The sequence below is a fragment of the Schistocerca piceifrons genome, chromosome 1 (genome assembly GCF_021461385.2).
Source record: "Schistocerca piceifrons isolate TAMUIC-IGC-003096 chromosome 1, iqSchPice1.1, whole genome shotgun sequence".
In the NCBI taxonomy this organism is placed as follows: domain Eukaryota; kingdom Metazoa; phylum Arthropoda; class Insecta; order Orthoptera; family Acrididae; genus Schistocerca; species Schistocerca piceifrons.
Genome location: NC_060138.1, coordinates 232,322,026 through 232,342,674, shown reverse-complemented (window position 1 = coordinate 232,342,674; position 20,649 = coordinate 232,322,026). Strand labels below are relative to the sequence as shown.

Sequence of the window (20,649 nt, the reverse complement as noted above, 5' to 3'; positions counted from 1 at the left end):
GGCTTTGAATAGATGAAGAGGAAGTGAATATCACAAGGATTCCTAAAAATTCATTACTTGGATATCTCACTCCTCATTAATTAATCAAATACCAAGACCAATCAATCACTCTCAGTTCCTACTGAGCCAGAAAAGAAGACTTGTGACTGATAATTTTAAACAAGCTCTCAGATTCCAATGACACACTTTCAGTCATAAATATTGTGTACACTGCGCCGACCAGAAAGGTTATAACAGTTTGTAGCCTACAAAAGTAGGCACAAGTATCTGTAATGCAAACAATGATCTAAGGATTCCCTGCCTTACTAGCAAACAACACAATCAGAAAGAGCAATTATTAATTCTCTTCCCCATCACAGAATACAAGGTATTGTGGTACACTGAAATAAAATAAAAGCACACTGGTCTGTGGAGTTATACAAGACAATTCAACTGTTTCTTATGAAGAACAGGCAAAATTCAGGATGTTCTACTAATCTTCAGACAGACAGACATCTCACCTTATATTCTCAGTAAGTAATTAAGTTCTGACATGATTCTTACCCAATATTGCAATATAACTGGGATTTACCCATAATTTTGGAATTAAGTTTTATTCATAATGTTCTATGCAGTAGAGTTATTTTGATGTTAAAAGTGAGTAGAACACACTTTGTCAGTTGAATAAGCTTTTTTAATGTAGGTTGTGAGAAGATTCAATAAAGAAGACAATGTTAAAATATAAATTTAGAGGCCTCCTTTCTCTTGTGTGACAGTAAGTATATCTAAAATGTAAATTAGGCAGAAGGAGTTGGGTATGTCAGTGGATAAATGCATTGTACATGGTTTATGACAGATGTTACAGATACTGCTATAAAAGCAGAGAATCAACTTTATTGGTACTGTTTTTACAAGCGTCTTCAGGAATGAAGTTCCAGAGGTTTGTGAGATACCAGCTCAGTGAAGCTTAACAGGAAACTGGGGTGATGAGGCTGAATCATTTCTAAATGAGAACATGTTGATGGCCCATCAGCAAAACAATGCTGCATATATTTGTGGGTAACAGTTTATGTCGGGCCCTTGTGCATCACACAGAATTGTACCAGTGGGGCACAGGCACGATCAGAATGCTTCATTTCCTTGTGTAGTTGAGACTAGGGGAAATGTATGTCTCTATGCAACTTTAAGAGCAAATAACGCCACTCCACGACTTCTGGTGAAAGTGCAGTTTTCTCAGAAACTGTCAATTATGGTTGACAAAGATTACAAACTATTCTTAAGTTGAAATGCACCAAAAATGAGTATTTTTAGTTCAAAATAAATCATGAGATTCATATTTTTGGGTATGTGAATTTGTCATGAAGTGCATTGATATCACCTAAGATCCACTTCAAACTTCCATGTCAAAGTCCAACTTCCCCAGACATGCTGCAAAAGTTGCTTTCATTGATCTTTATTGAAACTGTTCCTATTATATGAAAAAAGATCAGTAGAATAGGTATGAATATTTTCATTTTGGTTGTCAACACAGCATCATTGTACTTATGGAATAATATTTTTCCCACACGCATTAAGGATGTGATGTAGTATTTTTCATAATGGATTTCAACACAATGATTGTGGAATGTAAATGTGGAGTGTAAATGTATCCCTAAGGTTGTCTGGCAAAAATATTATCTTTTCGTGGTATTATTAATGCTTTAAATTCATTAGATAAAAAAGGACACATAGCAACAATATTCCTAGATCTTTCAAAACATTTGACATCATTTACCATGGTCTTTTGCTTAGAAAGCTAGAAAATGTTGGTGTCAGAGGCCCAGCCTATGAATGGGTAAAGTCACATCTACAAAACAGACACCAAATAATTGAAGTCTTGTACAAAGAAGGAAAAAATTTAACTTCCTATCAATCAGAAAAACAGTGTGTTAAATACGGTGTGCCACAGGGTTCCGTACTGGGACCAATCCTGTTCTTGCTGTTTGTAAATGACCTGGAACCATCCAGCCCTAACTATAAATACATTAAATATGCCGATGATACAAATATACTTATCAAAGGAAAGACCCAAGAAGAGCTCCAAAATGAAATAAAAAAGAGCACTACACAAGTATCAAAATGGTTCGCAATGAACAACTTAATAATAAACACACATAAAACAAACACTATACATCTACACACAGTGCAGAATAAACAGCCTTTAACTGCAACCATAGAACTGTTAGGCAAAAGACTTGAAATTGAAAAAGGCACCAAATTTTTGGGAGTTTGGATCCAAGATGATCTAAGATGGCAGAAACACACACAACACCTATGTAGTAAATTAAATACCATTTGTTATAGTATAAAAATTCTTGCTGGATGCACATCTACGCAAGCCATAAAAAATGTGTACTATGCCCAACCAGAATCATTACTAAGACATGGTTTAATTTGCTGGGGAAATTCACCACCCATCAAAAGCTGTTTTATTGCACAAAAAAGAATTATAAGAGCCATGGAAGCCTTAGCACCTCGATCTTCATGCAAACCCTCATTTTAAAAGCTTCATATTCTGCCATTACCAAGCCTATACATCCTAGAAACAATAATATTTATAAGGAAAATCGTAGATGAAAATAACAAGATTGCTCTAAAAAACCAAAATATCCATTCATACAACACAAGAAATAATCAAAATTTACATATGCAGTTTTCACATACAACACTAAAACAAAAAGGACCCTTGCAAGCAGGAAAAAAAACTGTATAACAAACTACATAAAGAAATTAAGGCAATAACTGCCGTGCGTAAATTCAATACTGCAGTGAATGACTACTTGCTACAGAATTGTTACTATAGTGTTGATGAATTTTTATCTACAATGTAAATATGTGAAAAATTTAAATACTTTACACAATTAAGGGCAAAATAAGAAATGTGTACATTAGATTTATCTGTGTATTATATGTGGTCTATTACATACATGTGTGTGTCTGTATAACCAAGACCAAAAGTATGAAATGTGTGCGTGTAAAATTTATTTGTGAAATGTTATTCCCATATGCTAGAGTTATATTGCTGTATACTGAAAACCATACAACAGCTTTTTTCTGTTAAACTTTATTGCAAATTATTTGACTTGCCCTATATCATTATGGACCCTTGTACAGTGTGTGATTCACAGGACCAATAAATATACAATACAATACAATACATTAGATGTGCATCTGAATCTGCAGGAGAAAAGTTCTGCAGTCAGTCTAATATTATGTACCTCATCAACATCTAGAATGTCCACTAACATGACTTCTCTCTTGGGATGCTAAAGTAAAGTGTGAGTGAAGGAGAAATACCACCTTATTTTACCATTAAAAAAATTATCACCCTGATATGACTGGCCTACTTGGTAGTGTCTTCTAAGCATCTTGCTCCAGATGCACATTTAAGATTACAAATGTCAGCAAAGCAAACTGATCTGAGCTATTACCAATAAAATTATTTTAATTTCTACCAGACACAATCATAACAACATGCCATTAATTATGACCAGTTTTAGCCACACATTGGCCTTTTTCAGTAAAATAACATATGGTGTAGATCAGTAACATGGAACACAGACCAGACACAGCAGTGCTTTTCATTTTATGTCAAATTCTGTTCTTTTCAGTTGGGAGTAGTGTGCAGAATATCTCCATCCCAGAGTAAATCAGCAACTCCTCCAGTAATCATAGGTGGTAGGAATCAAGATTGATACTGAAAATGTGATTCCATCGACAGAAATGGCCAGCGTGATTTTAATGCACCACAAACGCAGTGAGAAACCCAACAGGAAACTATGATGCCATCTTTTTCCGGTATATGTAATTATCTGCTAAAAATGCCATGACGTTTTCTTCCAGGATAAAATATTTCAGAGATAAAATATTCCCCAACTTGGATCTCCAGGTAGGTGTTGTTAGTGAAGAGCTGCTGTTAGACAAAAAGAGAGCAATAATTAGAGTGAGAATGGAATATGTCTGAACATTAAGGAAGTGTGGGGAACTAGAATATCTCAAAGTAGAAATGAAAAGCTGCAGATATATTTTATGAATTTGAGAGATGTGATGCTGAATGAATGGAAGTTTTTGGAGTAGGAATCATAAGAACTGTTCACACTGGTCCACATAATGGTAGGGCAGTAGGTGGAGTAAACATGAATAGAGAAACTGCTAACACAGCAAAAAGAGTGAACACTGATGGTGACATTCAATAAATATCCAACATCCATTGTAATCATGCAGGAATACATAACAATCACAGATACCAATGTGAGTGCAGCTGGATATGTACCTAATAATATTAATTAACTAGTAAAGAATGTCAGTCAATGGAAGACTGGGATGCAGACACTGGTGAAGGTAGGTAACAGGAAATAACTGCATCATTTGGTTTCAGGAAGTTAAATGAGAGGGAGAGATGTAAAGAGTCTTAGTGAATACAGTCTTAATGAATACAAATTTTCAGCACTCCTTGAGAAAGAACTATAAGTGGAAAATTCCCAGGACCAAACTTCAGTAGTAATGATGGTGGTGGTGGTGGTGGTAGTTAGTAAACACAGTCCAGAATGCAGTTTGTTGGCCCTCATCTGGTGTGTCCCAATGTGGGAAATAGGAGAATGCCTAGAAGGTATGAAGGGTAGGTGAGAAATAAAATACCATTCACAGGCCAAAATCAGAAACAAAATCCTTGCTGCATCTGATTCGGAGCAATGGTCAGTGCCTGTTCACAGAGGTGGAGTTGTAAACATGCTCCAGGACCTCACAGTGCCTTGTTCTACACCACTAGCAAAGCTAGAAAATTGATGACAAGCAAACATGACTTGTACAAGTAAAGACAGGAATGATGGATGGTCCATGCACTCCAAAGTGGCAATCAAGCATTCGAATTCTGGGCATTTGAACTTATACAAGAGAATAAGTCTAAGTGCTTTGGTAAACCTCCAACAAAAGCACACACCTACATTGACACTTTCACCACTCAGACATCATTTGAGCAGGAAAACTACACAATTCCACAACAGAACTCGCAAAGCACACATCCAACTTCTTCACTTTCGAAGGCCAGACATACCAACAATTAAAGGAAACAGCCATGGGTACCAGGATGGCCCCCTCGTACACCAACCTATTTATGGGTCGATTAGAGGAAGCCTTCTTGGTTACCCAGGCCTGCCAACTCAAAGTTTGGTACAGATTTATTGATGACATCTTCATGATCTGGACTCACAGTGAAGAAGAACTCCAGAATTTCTTCTCCTACCTCAACTCCTTTAGTTCCATCAGATTCATCTGGTCCTACTCCAAATCCCATGCTACTTTCCTTGACGTTTACCTCCATCTGTCCAATGGCCAGCTTCACACATCCGTCCACATCAAACCCACCAACAAGCAACAGTACCTCCATTATGACAGCTGCCACACATTCCATATCAAACGGTCCCTTCCCTACAGCCTAGGTCTTCGTGGCAAACGAATCTGCTCCAGTCCTGAATACCTGAACCATTACACCAACAACCTGAAAACAGCTTTCACATCCCGCAACTACCCTCCCGACCTGGTACAGAAGCAAATAACCAGAGCCACTTCCTCATCCCCGCAAACCCAGAACCTCCCACAGAAGAACCCCAAAAGTGCCCCACTTGTGACAGGATACTTTCCGGGACTGGATCAGACTCTGAATGCGACTCTCCAGCAGGGATAAGACTTCCTCAAATCCTGCCCTGAAATGAGATCCATCCTTCATGAAATCCTCCCCACTCCACCAAGAGTGTCTTTCCGCCGTCCACCTAACCTTCGTAACCTCTTAGTTCATCCCTATGAAATCCCCAAACCACCTTCCCTACCCTCTGGCTCCTACCCGTGTAACCGCCCCCAGTGTAAAACCTGTCCCATGCACCCTCCCACCACCACCCACTCCAGTCCTGTAACCCGGAAGGTGTACATGATCAAAGGCAGAGCCATGTGTGAAAGCACCCACGTGATTTACCAACTGACCTGCCAACACTTTGAAGCTTTCTATGTGGGAATGACCAGCAACAAACTGTCCATTTGCATGAATGGACACAGGCAGACAGTGTTTGTTGGTAATGAGGATCACCCTGTGGCTAAACATGCCTTGGTGCATGGCCAGCACATCTTGGCACAGTTTTACACCGTCCGGGTTATCTGGATACTTCCCACTGACACCATCCTATCAGAACTCCGGAGATGGGAACTTCCCCTTCAATATATCCTCTCTTCCCGTTACCCACCAGGCCTCAACCTCCGCTAATTCCAAGTTGCCGCTGCTCATACTTCACCTGTCATTCAACAACATCTTTGCCTCTGTACTTCCACCTCGACTGACATCTCTGCTCAAACTCTTCGCCTTTAAATGTCTGCTTGTGTCTGTATATGTGCAGATTGATATGTGTGTGTGTGTGTGTGTGTGTGTGTGTGTGTGTGTGTGTGTGTGTGTGTGTGTGTGTATACCTGTCCTTTTTTCCCCCCTAAGGTAAGTCTTTCCGCTCCCGGGATTGGAATGACTCCTTACCCTCTCCCTTAAAACCCACATCCTTTCGCCTTTCCCTCTCCTTCCCTCTTTCCTAATGAAGCAACCGTGGGTTGTGGAAGCTTGAATTTTGTGTGTGTGTTTGTGTTTGTGTGTGCCTCTATCTACATACCAACACTTTCGTTTGGTAAGTTACATCATCTTTGTTTTTTTATATATACAACGATATTTTATATATATGTATAGATAGATAAGTAACTTTCACACAAACACAAAATACCACATCACAATAATTTTAGTAACCAATGAAAGAAAACAGGAACTATAATACAACTGGCAGACTTACATGTACGTCTCTCAGCGTTTAATGTTGGTGAAAATTCCAGGCTGTCTTGAGTAGCCCTGATAATGGCTGTAGCATCCATCAGAGATTCATTTGCTTGACTAGCTAATGTCTCAGCAAAAAGAGGAACCAAAGAAATGTTCTGGGCTCTCCAAGAAACAGAGATAGGGTACTCCTCAAAATGACATTCTTCTAGAGGCTTGAGATATATGTTTCGGTTATAATCCGGTGATGTTGTGCAAGCTTCTAATAAAACCTGTAAAGTTCCACAACATGACTGTAGAGCAAAATAAATCTTAGCAAAAGTGAGCACAAAGTTTCCAGCACACTGTACCAGTGAATTAATGGATACTACTTGTACTTCCACACATAAGAGTAAATGGCTCAACATTCACGCATACATGCTGGCATGTGCATGTGCTCGCACGCCCACACACACACACACACACACACACACACACACACACACACACACACTCACTATGCAAACAGTAAGAGTAAATACACATGGAAATAATGGCAGTGTTGTAATAGCAGTGACTGTTGACTAATTTATTGATAAAATTTTCTTCCATTTTGATGATTTGTCCATTCACAAGATACTGAAATGATCATTAAGACCAGTATTGAAGTTCAATTCACAGGTAGCAGATCCTGTCCATTATATCATAAAAATGTGTTTAACATGGTATCTCTCATTATATTCAGGGTGTAGGGTCACTTCTATGCAGAACTGGGTACCGGGAGTAGGTTATGGTGGGGATGCCAGATGATGGCAGCTCAGAGAAACAACATCAAAAGTTAAATATTTTATTAGAACTAGTGCTACTACACTCATTGCAGTTCTCTGACATGGCCCCATCCCTGCTCAGTATATGGCAAGGATGGTGTGTGGTGTGATGAGGCAGCTAGATGGCAGCCAGTCGGGCAACGGTGACATCGGTGCACAAGAATACCAACACACAGAATCCCATTCAGCAATGCGTGCCCAGTTAGCGAAGCATTGCTGCTCAATAATAAGTGCCAGTGTTGTGTAGAATTGCCAGAACAGTTGTGGTGACTGACAGGCTCCAGCAGTGTGTGTTGGTTTGGGGCATCAAAGCACCTGCACCCTTTTACAAGGGAAAGCAGCTGTAATGTCCTTGCGTACGCAGCTCGTGGTTGTGCGGTAGCGTTCTCGCTTCCCGCGCCCGGGTTCCCGGGTTCAATTCCCGGCGGGGTCAGGGATTTTCTCTGCCTCGTGATGACTGGGTGTTGTGTGATGTCCTTAGGTTAGTTAGGCTTAAGTAGTTCTAAGTTATAGGGGACTGATGACTATAGATGTTAAGTCCCATAGTGCTCAGAGCCATTTGAACCATTTTGTAATGTCCTTGTCTTGATTTTCTGCCTCTTAAGGCACGAGACAGGTTGCTGCTGGAGAGCATCTGGAGTGGCCCCAGAGTGGAGAGGCACCCAGTCTGGTAATGTGGACTCAGTACTAGAGGATGGCGTGCTGGAGCTGCCTGTACTTCCAGATTGCTCTGGTGGATGGCTTAAATCTCTCAACATAGCAGGCATTGTCAGACTGCTGATCCCCCTGCTAAAATTGACAGTTACTTATCTGGGTTGGTGGACCATTTGTTGTACTGATGCACATCTACAAGCAATGTTCGGAATAGGAAATCCATGGTGTGGTGGTGTAGTAACTGCTTAGCATGCCCTGGGAGTGCCCTTTCTTTCTGCTACATCAACAGGATTGTGCTTCTTGGCCTGGCCTGCCTCACAATGCATAAGCAGCCCTGTTGCTTCAACACCTCTATGTCTGCCAGCTGCATATGGTTTCTGCAACTGCTGTGGCTGAGCTGCTACTTTCTGCAGCAATCCCAAAAAAATATTGACAACACTGCAATAATTCTGTCCTTTTGGAGACTTGGCCCCTGGGTCCGTACCCTGGACCAGTCTGTTACAAAACTCAGCATACACAGACGATATTATACCATTTTTCTTCTTTAATACTAGCCAGCTTGGGCCACAAGGTCCAGAAGACACAAATTTACTCTATAGGTTATAGTTCTCTGGCTCCTCAATTTTCCAAACTCTTCCTCTACCACATTAGTAGATTATATTTTCCACTCACAACATGTTACAACACAACTTACATCTCCTATCATCAACTTATGCTAGATATAGCTCCATGAAATCTCTATGTTGTTTACTACCTCCACATCTCTCAAGGGCCCCATGCTCCAATCTTCAGGGTTTTACCTTCTATGTACTACTTATGTACTAGAAAACCTATTTCTTATCACTACAGTACTCCTATTGCCATGCACATGCCTACACATTTTCTCACCCTCATCTTCATTCTCAGTGTCTCATGCTCGATCGTTAATAGATTCCATTGGGATCTGCACTACCGGGGTTACTTGTCAAGCAGCTCCCTGCTCAAAGTAGATGAAGCATGCACAGAACGAAGTCAGTGCTGCTATGGTTCTGTATAAGGTGGCACTCAGGCACAACCATATGAAGTTGTTTTTCCCAATATTGCTGCAAATTTCGGAGTATCTTTTCTGATGAAATACTCCCTTCTTGGGTCACTATGAGCTTGTTTAGAAATAATTGGGTCCAGTTTCAAAGTTTTATTCAGACAGATCAAATCTGGTATTGGGAGCACTCCTGGTGGTTTGCCTGGCCAGTCCAGCTGTGGCTGCATGTTTAACCAGGTAATTCCTAAAACAGTAGCTGACAGTGAAATGTTGGTCTTGTTAGCACATACAGTTCTATTAATTACTAGCTCAGTGCCAAGGAGTTCAAACTGCTTTGCCCCTGCCAGTCTTCTCTGCTAGTAGCAATAAGCTAACATCATTACAGCATTGCACACAGAGTAGATCCAGCGTAGCCCCGTTCAACTGAAGTAACATTGAGGCTCCTTAATATCTTGCAGGAAACCCTGCCTGTCTGTTTTGCCTAGGAACAACTTAATCTTGTATATGTCACTATACTGTTCCATTAATTAATAGCACACTGCTGTGCAGTTCCAATCCCTTTGCCCCTGCATGTTTCTTCATAACAATAACCTATGATGTACATGCCCACAGCAATTTCTCATCTTTGTTTTCATTCTCAGTAAATCACACTCAATTGGTAATCCATTCCATTGGGATCTGCATTACCAGTGTCTGTCGGTTGCATATGGTTTATACAGCTGTCGTGGTTGGGCTGTTACTTTCTGTAGCACACTTCTGTGAGTGTTGGTTCCTGGCATCAGAGCATGTGGAATTGCATAGGAGGTGCATGATCAGTCACCACTTTTTTACCATACAAATAGCACTGCAGTAGTTTCATGAGAGTAGTGTTAGTGTCATGTCTAGCACATTCAGTCATGTCTGTACAATTCCAAGAGTCCACTGATAGTATCAACCGATTCCTTTGCATACTCCATGACCTCAGTCATCAACTTTCATAATGCACATGCACTGACTAGTACATTGACTACCTTGTTACCTATTGTCATCTTCCTCACTCTTCCCAACGTACCGTTTAGCTTCCTGAAGTCATTGTTTACAGCAGTTCGAATATGATTTTCAATAACCTTCCCCCGTGTCTAATCAATCCCTCTTGCATTGCCAAAAGATATGTAGCACCATGTCTATTGCTTGCTGCATTTGTCCCCGTAATCATTCGTAGGACCTATGCAATTCTTTATATTCTCCTCACACTTGTAAGAACAACCCTTCGCTCTCTGCTTCTCAGCGTAGCCCTGAGAATACATCCTCGAACCCTTTCATCTTGTTTCTCATGTCACAAGTGTTAAAAATTAATCTCAGCATCCATCTATAGAAATATGAATCGCTTCCTTCTACATGATAGAAAGCACTCTGCTTTCATATTGCTGATCTCATTGCATTCCCCCTCCAACTTCTGTGAAGAGGTGAAGCACTGCCACAATTAGGATACCCTCTATCTGTGATCCTAGCTTATAGCAACCTGGAAACAGGGAGCCACGACTACTTCCCCCCACAGGTCACGCAACATCTCTGCTCTCACTCTTCTCCTTACTTCGTTCCTCCTTTTTCTTTGCTATCTGTGCTGATAATAGTGGCAATGAATGTAGTACGGTTTGAAATGTTCGTAGACACCCAACATGAACAATCGTACTCCTAGTTGGTAACCAAAGTTTGACACTGGCTGGTGACCTTATCTCTACCACTTGTCACAAACACTCTTGTTTTACTATTAGCGATATAAGGGCTTGACAACATTACTCATTGCCTTACCCTACACTGCAGTAATTTCCCTCTGGGTTTCCTAACTACTGCTTGCTGTTTCACAGCTTTCATATTTCCTTTCTGCACGTCTCCATACCTCCCTTAGTGTCTTGGCAAAATTGTGAACTGACTCTGTGCCCTTACCAACTTTGGTCTGATCACATAAAATTGTTAAGGAATCCTCCTCTTATACACCACCTCATGAGGGGGTAGTTCAGTAACAGTATGAAACTTCGAGTTGTAAGTTGTTATGACAAATGTCGGGTACATATCCCAGTCACTATGGTAAGAGTTTACACGGTAACTCGACATCCTACCAGCAATCAGATGCACTCTCTACATCTACCATTCGTTTGCAGGTGCAATGAAGCAGTTCTTAATTTCCGAACACGTAGCAAATGACAGTTATTTTGTAAGGTCTGACATGAAATTTGTCCCTTGGTCTGTGATTACTGTTTCAAGCACACAAAAACTGACCAACCAGTTGTTAACCATGGCTTTCAAAACCGTATCCGCTTGCTGATTTAGAATGGCAATCATTTTTGTGTACTATAAAAATTGCGAATAATTGTTAAAATGGAACAGTTTCCTGGCAGAGTCCAGTCAAATGGACTTAGGACATCCATTCCTATCATCTCAAATGGCTTAACTGCCTCTGGCAACCTTTGTAAAGCTATCTGCTTATGCTTCATGTCTGCTCACTATGCACACTGTATCCACTCTTTACATATTGGTCTTATGTCTTCCTTCCTTCATTCCCTTCCACCAGCACTGTTCTATTACCTTCTGATTCATTGTCTGCAATCTGTACGTCCAAGTAGCATGTGGTTGTGTGTCTCATTCAACTCTTTCTCCTTGAACTTAGTTGGCACCACTATGTGTGGTCCCAACCTAGTTGTCTTACTTATCAAGCTATCACACATGCTGAACTGCAGCTGCGTATTGTCCAATTTGTGGTAGGCACCAGTGGCTCACGCTACTTGCCACTCAGCAAGACTGTAATACTACCATGTTCCTGCGCAATCTATTTGTGTTTCCATGCTTCCTGCCTGCAACTTCCCAATCAAACTCATTCAACTTCAGCAACACCCATGAGCCTGCTAGAAGGATCCTTCAAACGTAATAACCATTTCAGAGCTGCATGATTAATCACCATTTTGAATTTTCACCTATACATATAGCATTTAAAATAAGCACCTCCATATATCAAGCTGAGCATTTCCTTCTCTTTCATGGAACAGTTTAGTTTTTTATTTTTTATTTTTCTTATTGTCATCCGTCTCCTGACTTAAAACACACACCATTGGTAGACTGGAGGCGTCATGTGACATCACAAACTCTCTTTGATAGTCTAGGAAAATCACACCTGGGCTCAATGTCAAAGCTTTTTTCAATCTATCGAATGCAGCCAGGCATCCCTTCAACCACTCAAATTTTCCGCTCTTTTTCAACAGTTGTGTGAGTGCTGTGCAGCATCTGCAAAACTCTTTGGAAATTTCTTATAATAATTTGCCAACACCAGAAATGGGTGTAGCTCTTTACTATTCTTGGGAACCAGCGAATGTTGTACTACTTGCAGAACCTCAAGTCTGTCTTTACTCTGTCTTACTAAATATATGCTCCAAGTAACACACTTCCTCCAAGGCAAACAAATACTTCTCCATGCTCAATGTAAGGTGTGCAGTATGACCTATCACAGCCTCTGTACATGCTCCTCTGTGTTCCTTGGGAAGAATTACTTTATTGGAGTACACTAAGAATTGCAATGGTTTCATCAATCTCAGTACCTTGTCCAGCAACCACTGAAATGTTGCTGTTGTGTCCTTCAATCCACATGACATCCTTTGGTATTGATAGTGACCCCACAGGGCTGAAAATGTTGCCTTCGGTTAGTTCTCCAGCATAACTTCTATTAATGGTACCCACTCCTCTGGTCCATGGCAGAGAAGTGGGTGCACTGTCCCAAGGTACTCATGATCTCCATTATTTTAGGTGTTGGATATGTGCCTGTTATCAATTTACTATTAAGATATTAGTAGTCACAGCAGGCTCTGTATTCCTTGGAATCACACACTGGTTTTTTTTGTCACAACCACAATTGTGGTTCCCCATGGACTTGGGCTCTCTTCTATTGTTGCATTGACTAGCTGTTGGCCAGTGTAATACATAGTTAGCTGTAAATGTCAGTGTATACAACATGGTTTCTGATACATCAGTACTTCATTTCCTGTTGGCATTTGATGTTGCACAACAGGTGTTGCAGACAATGGACCCTGTGACTAAAATAAATTCTCTAATTCTTTCAGCAATTCCTCCGTCTACACTCTCTCTGTTCCTTCTAATTGCTCTTTCATTTTAGGTAATTTAGTCTTAACAGTGGCCTGTGTCTAAATACTTCTCTTCCAAAACAATGTCATGTGTCCAACATCGTTCTCTTCTAGTGGTTGTATTATACACATAACACTCAGGTTCTACATTCATCCAAAGAAAGTTCCTGGTGCCCTCTGGCACAATACCCTGCAAATAAAGCCTTAATGTTTTTGTACACATTTTAATCAATCTGTCACCGTAAGTTAGATGAACCTTGCAACAGTATTTCACTGTTGACAGTTTACCCCAACTGGAATGTCATTCCTCTAAATTCCACCGTATGTGTTTGCTGAAGGTCAATTTTAGCATGACATTATAGCCTTATGAAATACTACAAATTGGAAATTTAATAATGCTGACTCAACTAACTTCATATCTTTGTCACCCTCACTCATGCAATCTATAGTGTGATGGGTCTAATCATTTCTGACCAACAAGGTCTCTTTATCACTAACAAATTTGCCCCCATGTCCCACGAAAACTTACATTTCCTGTCTTTCAAAACTCTCACTATAGCACTTTCTGCCTCTGCATATGTATCTTTAGCATTAAAATCTTAAGGGAATGCCACTCAGTGGACTTAGGTTCCCTTTCCCATTTAACCATTGCCCACTTCTCCACTGAGTATTCCCAGCATTACTACTATAATCTCATCGATGGTGTCCACCAACATCATTGCTTCTGGACATGCCCTGATTGTCCACACCTATAACATTTCACAGTAATAGGAATCATACTTAGCTTGTCCTGCACCCTTGTTGCTACATCAATTTCTTCAAACTCTGTAGTCAATCTCAGTGCACCTCTTCAATCACTTCTCAAAACATCACGTAAAAAGCCCCTTAGAAAGATGCCAAAATTCCCTATGCTCAGCTTCCTGGAGTATAATCTTATTTTCTTCATCATTCTCCCAAAATTCATAAATTTTTCACATTAATCTTGTGTATTCTATCTGTGAAACCCTCCCCTGTTTCATTATGCCCCTTTGATCCACTACTTAACTGCACACAAAAAAATCTTGCACTTTTTCCCTTTTTATATTGTTGTAGGAGGCCTTTCTTCAACTGCTTAAAAGTCTGTGTCACTTTGTACACCTAACAAACACTTTTGCCTTCTCAATCAGCCATAATTTCTGTACATGCAACAACTTTTCAACTTACCAGCCTCTCATCTTTGCCAATGGTGCCAAGTCATATGTGAAAGGCTTTACACCCTCTGTTGACTTACCAGAAAAAGGACTAATTATTCTGGCAGTGGCTGGAACTATCTGAGGATCGGCCTGTGGGGCTAACACTAACTGCTCATCTTTAACCACAAGTAAGTACTGTGTGGCATCCTGCTGCACAAAACCTGGCATCAGGGATTCTGTCATTGCAGAACCCGTATCCCTGATATAGAAGTAAGTACAGTACAGTACTAACCAACAGCAGCTCTCTCTCTATCTCTCTAGCTCTCTCTCTCTCTCTCTCTCTCTCTCTCTCTCTCTCTCTCTCTCTCCTCTCTGACACACGAATGCGCATTCATGCATGCATCCGTTCAAGTGCGCGTGTGCCGCCACCCCAATAGAAAAGCACCAAGCCCAGGAAGGTGGACTTAATGCTTGAAGATGTCGTGGTGAAGGCAGTGCCATCCTCTGCATTTGTGGCAATCTATTTATTTTAAGAAACATGAACTTGCCATTCATGCCAGGCAGTACAGATCATCATACAAAATACACACTTATCAGGAAATTTTTGGCAATTTTCTTACACAATCATTTTCTTGCAGACACCATATTATCCAACCAAAATTAATTACACTAGTGAGGTAAAAAGTAAAAATCATTGCAATAAGAGAAAAACGTGTAAGCCTAACTTTTCATTGTGCTAATAATGCCAAAATACACTGGCTGCAAGAAAGTGATGCTCCCAGACGAGGAGGACGAAACAAAAGGAAACTTCACTGATTGAGAGGAAATGTGATTCTATTTCAGTGATTACAAAATAGAGTTGTTTGTTGTTGTAGTGGTCTTCAGTCTTGAGACTGGTTTGATGCAGCTCTCCATGCTAATCTATCCATGCAAGCTCCTTCATCTCCCAGTACCTACTGCAACCTACATCCTTCTGAATCTGCTTAGTGTATTCATCTCTTGGTCTCCCTCTACGATTTTTACCCTCCACACTGCCCTCCAATGCTAAATTTGTGATCCCTTGATGCCTCAGAACATGTCCTACCAACCGATCCCTACTTCTGGTCAAGTTGTGCCACAAACTTCTCTTCTCCCCAATCCTATTCAACACCTCCCCATTAGTTATGTGATCTACCCACCTAATCTTCAACATTCTTCTGTAGCACCACATTTCGAAAGCTTCTATTCTCTTCTTGTCCAAATTATTTATTGTCCAAGTTTCACTTCCATACATGGCTACACTCCATACAAATACTTTCAGAAATGACTTCCTGACACTTAAATCTATACTCGATGTTAACAAATTTCTCTTCTTCAGAAACAATTTCCCTGCCATTGCCAGTCTACATTTTACATCTTCTCTACTTCGACCATCATCAGTTATTTTGCTCCCCAAATAGCAAAACTCCCTTACTACTTTAAGTGTCTCATTTCCTAATCTAATTCCCTCAGCATCACCCAATTTAATTTGACTACATTCCATTATCCTCGTTTTGCTTTTGTTGATGTTCATCTTATATCATCCTTTTGAAGACACTGTTCATTCCGTTGAACTGCTCTTCCAAGTCCTTTGCTGTCTCTGACAGAATTACAATGTCATCGGCGAACCTCAAGGTTTCTATTTCTTCTCCATGGATTTTTATACCTATACCGAATTTTTCTTTTGTTTCCTTTACTGCTTGCTCAATATACAGATTGAATAACATCGGGGAGAGGCTACAACCCTGCCTTACTCCCTTCCCAACCACTGCTTCCCTTTCATGCCCCTCGACTCTTATAACTGCCATCTGGTTTCTGTGCAAATTGTAAATAGCCTTTCGCTCCCTGTATTTTACCCCTGCCACCCTCAGACTTTGAAAGAGAGTATTCCAGTCAACATTGTCAAAAGCTTTCTCTAAGTCTACAAATGCTAGAAACGTAGGTTTGCCCTTCCTTAATCTAGCTTCTAAGGTAAGTCGTAGGGTCAGTATTGCCTTATGTGTTCCCATATTTCTACGGAATCCAAACTGATCTTCCCCGAGGTCGGCTTCTACTAGTTTTTCCATTCGTGTGTAAAGAATTCGCATTAGTATTTTGCAGCTGGGACTTATTAAACTGATAGTTCGGTAATTTTCACATCTGTCAACACCTGCTTTCTTTGGGATTCGAATTATTATATTCTTCTTGAAGTCTGAGGGTAATTCGCTTGATTCCTACATCTTGCTCACCAGATGGTAGAGTTTTGTCAGGACTGGCTCTCCCAAGGCCGTCAGTAGTTCCAATGGAATGTTGTCTACTCCGGGGGCCTTGTTTCGACTTAGGTCTTTCAGTGCTCTGTCAAACTCTTCATGCAGTATCGTATCTCCCATTTCATCTTCATCTACATCCTTTTCCATTTCCATAATATTGTCCTCAAGTACATCGCCCTTGTATAGACCCTCTATATATTCATTCCACCTTTCTGCTTTCCCTTCTTTGCTTAGAACTGGGTTTCCACCTGAGCTCTTCATATTCAAACAAGTGGCTCTCTTTTCTCCAAAGGTATCTCTTATTTTCCTGTACGCTGTATCCATCTTACCCCTAGTGAGATAAGCCTCTACATCCTTACATTTGTCCTGTAGCCATGCCTGCTTAGCCATTTTGCACTTGCTGTCGATCTCATTTTTGAGACATTTGTATTCCTTTTTGCCCGCTTCATTTACTGTATTTTTATATTTTCTCCTTTCATCAATTAAATGCAATATCTCTTCTGTAACCCAAGGGTTTCTACTAGCCCTCGTCTTTTTACCTACTTGATCCTCTGCTGCCTTCACTACTTCATCCCTAAAAGCTACCCATTCGTCTTCTACTGTATTTCTTTCCCCTATTCCTGTCAATTGTTCCCTTATGCTCTTCCTGAAACTCTGTACAACCTCTAGTTTAGTCAGTTTATCCAGGTCCCATCTCCTTAAATTCCCACCTTTTTGCAATTTCTTCAGTTTTAATCTACAGTTCATAATCAATAGATTGTGGTCAGAGTCCCATCTGCCCCTGGAAATGTCCTACAGTTTAAAACCTGGTTCCTAAATCTCTGTCTTACCATTATATAATCTATCTGATACCTTTTAGTATCTCCAGGATTCTTCAATGTATACAACCTTCTTTTATGATACTTGAACCAAGTGATGGCTATGATTAAGTTATGCTCTGTGCAAAATTCTACCAGACGGCTTCCTCTTTCATTTCTTAGCCCCAATCCATATTCACCTACTATGTTTCCTTCTCTCCCTTTTCCTACTGTCGAATTCCAGTCATCCATGACTATTAAATTTTCGTCTCCCTTCACTACCTGAATAATTTCTTTTATCTCATCATACATTTCTTCAATTTCTACGACATCTGCAGAGCTAGTTGGCATATAAGATTTTACTACTGTAGTAGGCATGGGCTTCGTGTCTATCTTGGCCACTATAATACGTTCACTATGCTGTTTGTAGTAGCTTACCCGCACTCCTATTTTTTATTCATTATTAAACCTACTCCTGCATTACCCCTATTTGATTTTGTATTTATAACCCTGCATTCACCTGACCAGAAGTGTTGTTCCTCCTGCCAAAATAGAGTAAATTTAAATTTACATAGGATGTGGTAGTGTGAGCCGACCTATCGGTATGATGTTGCATCACCTCTGGTGTGGATGCATACATTAAGTTGGTTAGAAAGGGTCTCGTAAAGCTGTTGTACCTCTACGGAGGCAAGCCGGCCCACAACTATTTTAACATATCCTTGATACTGCTCTGGAAAGGAACTGATGTTTGAGCTGGTCTGACACCTTTTACTGGGAACAGATCTGGGCCTCTTGCTGGCCTTGGGAGTGCCGTATTTACTCGAATCTAAGCCGCACCTGAAAAATGAGATTCTAAATCAAGGGAAAAAAAATTTCCCTAATCTATGCTGCACGTGAAATTTGAGACTTGAAATTCAAGGGGAGAGAATAGTTTTAGGCCGCACCTCCAAATCGAAACATAGTTGGTCCACTGTAATATGAGAAACAATTTAGGTCGAATGAATGACGATACAGCTACAGTTGTTTGGTTCGAGTCGTAAGCTTAGCAGTTAAGCTTTACCAGGTAGCCATTGCTATGGATCAGGCGCTCCATCCGTATTTATAAGGGTACCCTTCCTTTTTCACGTGCTTCGTCTGGTTTGAATTGATTGCTTATTTTTCATTGATCTGATAAGTGCCGTTCTCTTTGTTATAGGTGTTTATGTCACTCTAAGCTGAAAATGCATTACTGTACTGTGTCATCCATTGTTTGTCGCATTCTGATATTGAGTGTTTACGACCTGTCGCCGCTCGCGGCATGGCTTGCTTTTGTGCGCGCTACCGCCGTTTACAATAAAAAAAAAAAAAAAGAGAGGAATTCTGTCATTAGCGAAACAATGGCAAGAGACTGCTATTTGTTGTTACTTACACTGCTGCTTTCTTTGATAATGATAAACAAGAACCAAATAATAGACTGCGTATGATAGAAGATGCTCTGAACGAGAGTATAGCGATAATTTTTCTCCGTTTGAAAATCTTTGCAGACGCTTCTTTAGTACATTACATTCTGCACAGAAATTAGAGTCATCTTACATTTAAAAATCTAGTCAATTGTCGTGCTTCATTTCTGACTATATCACTATTAGGCATAAGAATAATACAAATATAAACATGACATAATATGTATATTCTTCCACGTTTGCTGTTGTCTCACTCTAGTTTCGTAGTTTATTAGGCAGACAGGATTTAAATGAGATAGCAGCAAACACAAAGGAATACATGGCAAAATGTTTATATTCGTATTATTCTTATGGTAAAGAGAATACTGCATGTGATACACTATTCATAAAAGTTCCTATTAGCAACCATCTCTTCTCACATGTGGGAAAAAATTCAGAACATAGAGTTGGCCATATTGACAATTCCCAAACAAACAGTCTTGCCAGTTGGATTTTCGTAGTACATTGAAATGCTGCTACATTCGAAGATGAACAATACGGAATTTACATTTACATCATTGGATAATGTATGAAAATGCAGTGGTCGAAACTTGGGGCGGAGAAAAAAAAGCTCGTCTTCCATTGTTTTTTTAATTTATATACTGACGCAGAGTTTTTGGCGCCAGTATTTATTTTTGTGCCTGCAAAGCATGCCTGTGTAGCAGAACATATATTCGATGGCAGAAGTTAGTTGTGGCGGCACCTACCAACATTTTTCAGAACTTCCGCTTACTTTGCACTCGATTCTAAGCTGCAGGCTGTTTTTGGGATTACAAAAACTGGGAAAAAAGTGCGGCTTAAATTCGAGTAAATACGGTACCTCAACATCATGCAACAGTTCACAGACAGATTGTGAAGTATAGACAAGCATTGTCCTGTTGAAAAGTAGCACCAGAATACCACTACACGAGGGTTAACATATGAGGCTGCAGGAGGTCCATGACATACTGTTGTGACATCAGAGTTCCCTCAGTCACCTACCAGCCGTGACCTGAAATCATACCCAATGGTGCTCCACAACATGTAGACAAGATTGGCACTGTTGTGCCTTCACAAAACATTGGAAGAGTGAGACCCTTTCACCAAGTCGTCACCATACTTGCCAATGATAGTCATTTGGATAGCGCAGAACTGTGTGTTCCATGCTCCCTAGCGATGGTACCTTTCCAAATACAGCCATCTGTGTTGCAATGTTAATGGCAGCCTATGCATGCGATGGTAATTCCTTAGTCTGGTTGCTGATAGTCTCTGATCGATGGTGACAGATGACACACAATGCAGCAGGGAGTCTGTTACTTGTTCTTAGAGGCACAGTTGTGAAGGGGTTAAGATGTGCTTCACACACAATACAGCGATCCTTACTTGAGGTGCTCTGGCGTGGCTGAGCAGAACTCTGAGGTTGATTATGCCTGCCTTCACATTCCCACACAGTCCAACATCAGTCCACCATCACATTTGAATGCCCCACAAATCTGGATTTTACACCGCTCCACCAGCCGACCAAATGGAGATCTACAATGAAGCCCCT

At 40.5% G+C, this 20,649-nt stretch overlaps 1 protein-coding gene across 1 annotated transcript in view; it reads right to left on the bottom strand.

Annotated features, from left to right (window-relative positions):
• The window catches only part of LOC124803212 (DNA-dependent protein kinase catalytic subunit-like), a 561,762-nt gene that overhangs the window by 207,352 nt on the left and 333,761 nt on the right, over positions 1-20,649 (bottom strand). The window contains exon 31 of the mRNA XM_047264427.1: positions 6,837-7,089. Within this exon, the coding sequence (XP_047120383.1) occupies positions 6,837-7,089 (253 nt within the window). The remainder of the gene's footprint in view (positions 1-6,836; positions 7,090-20,649) is intronic.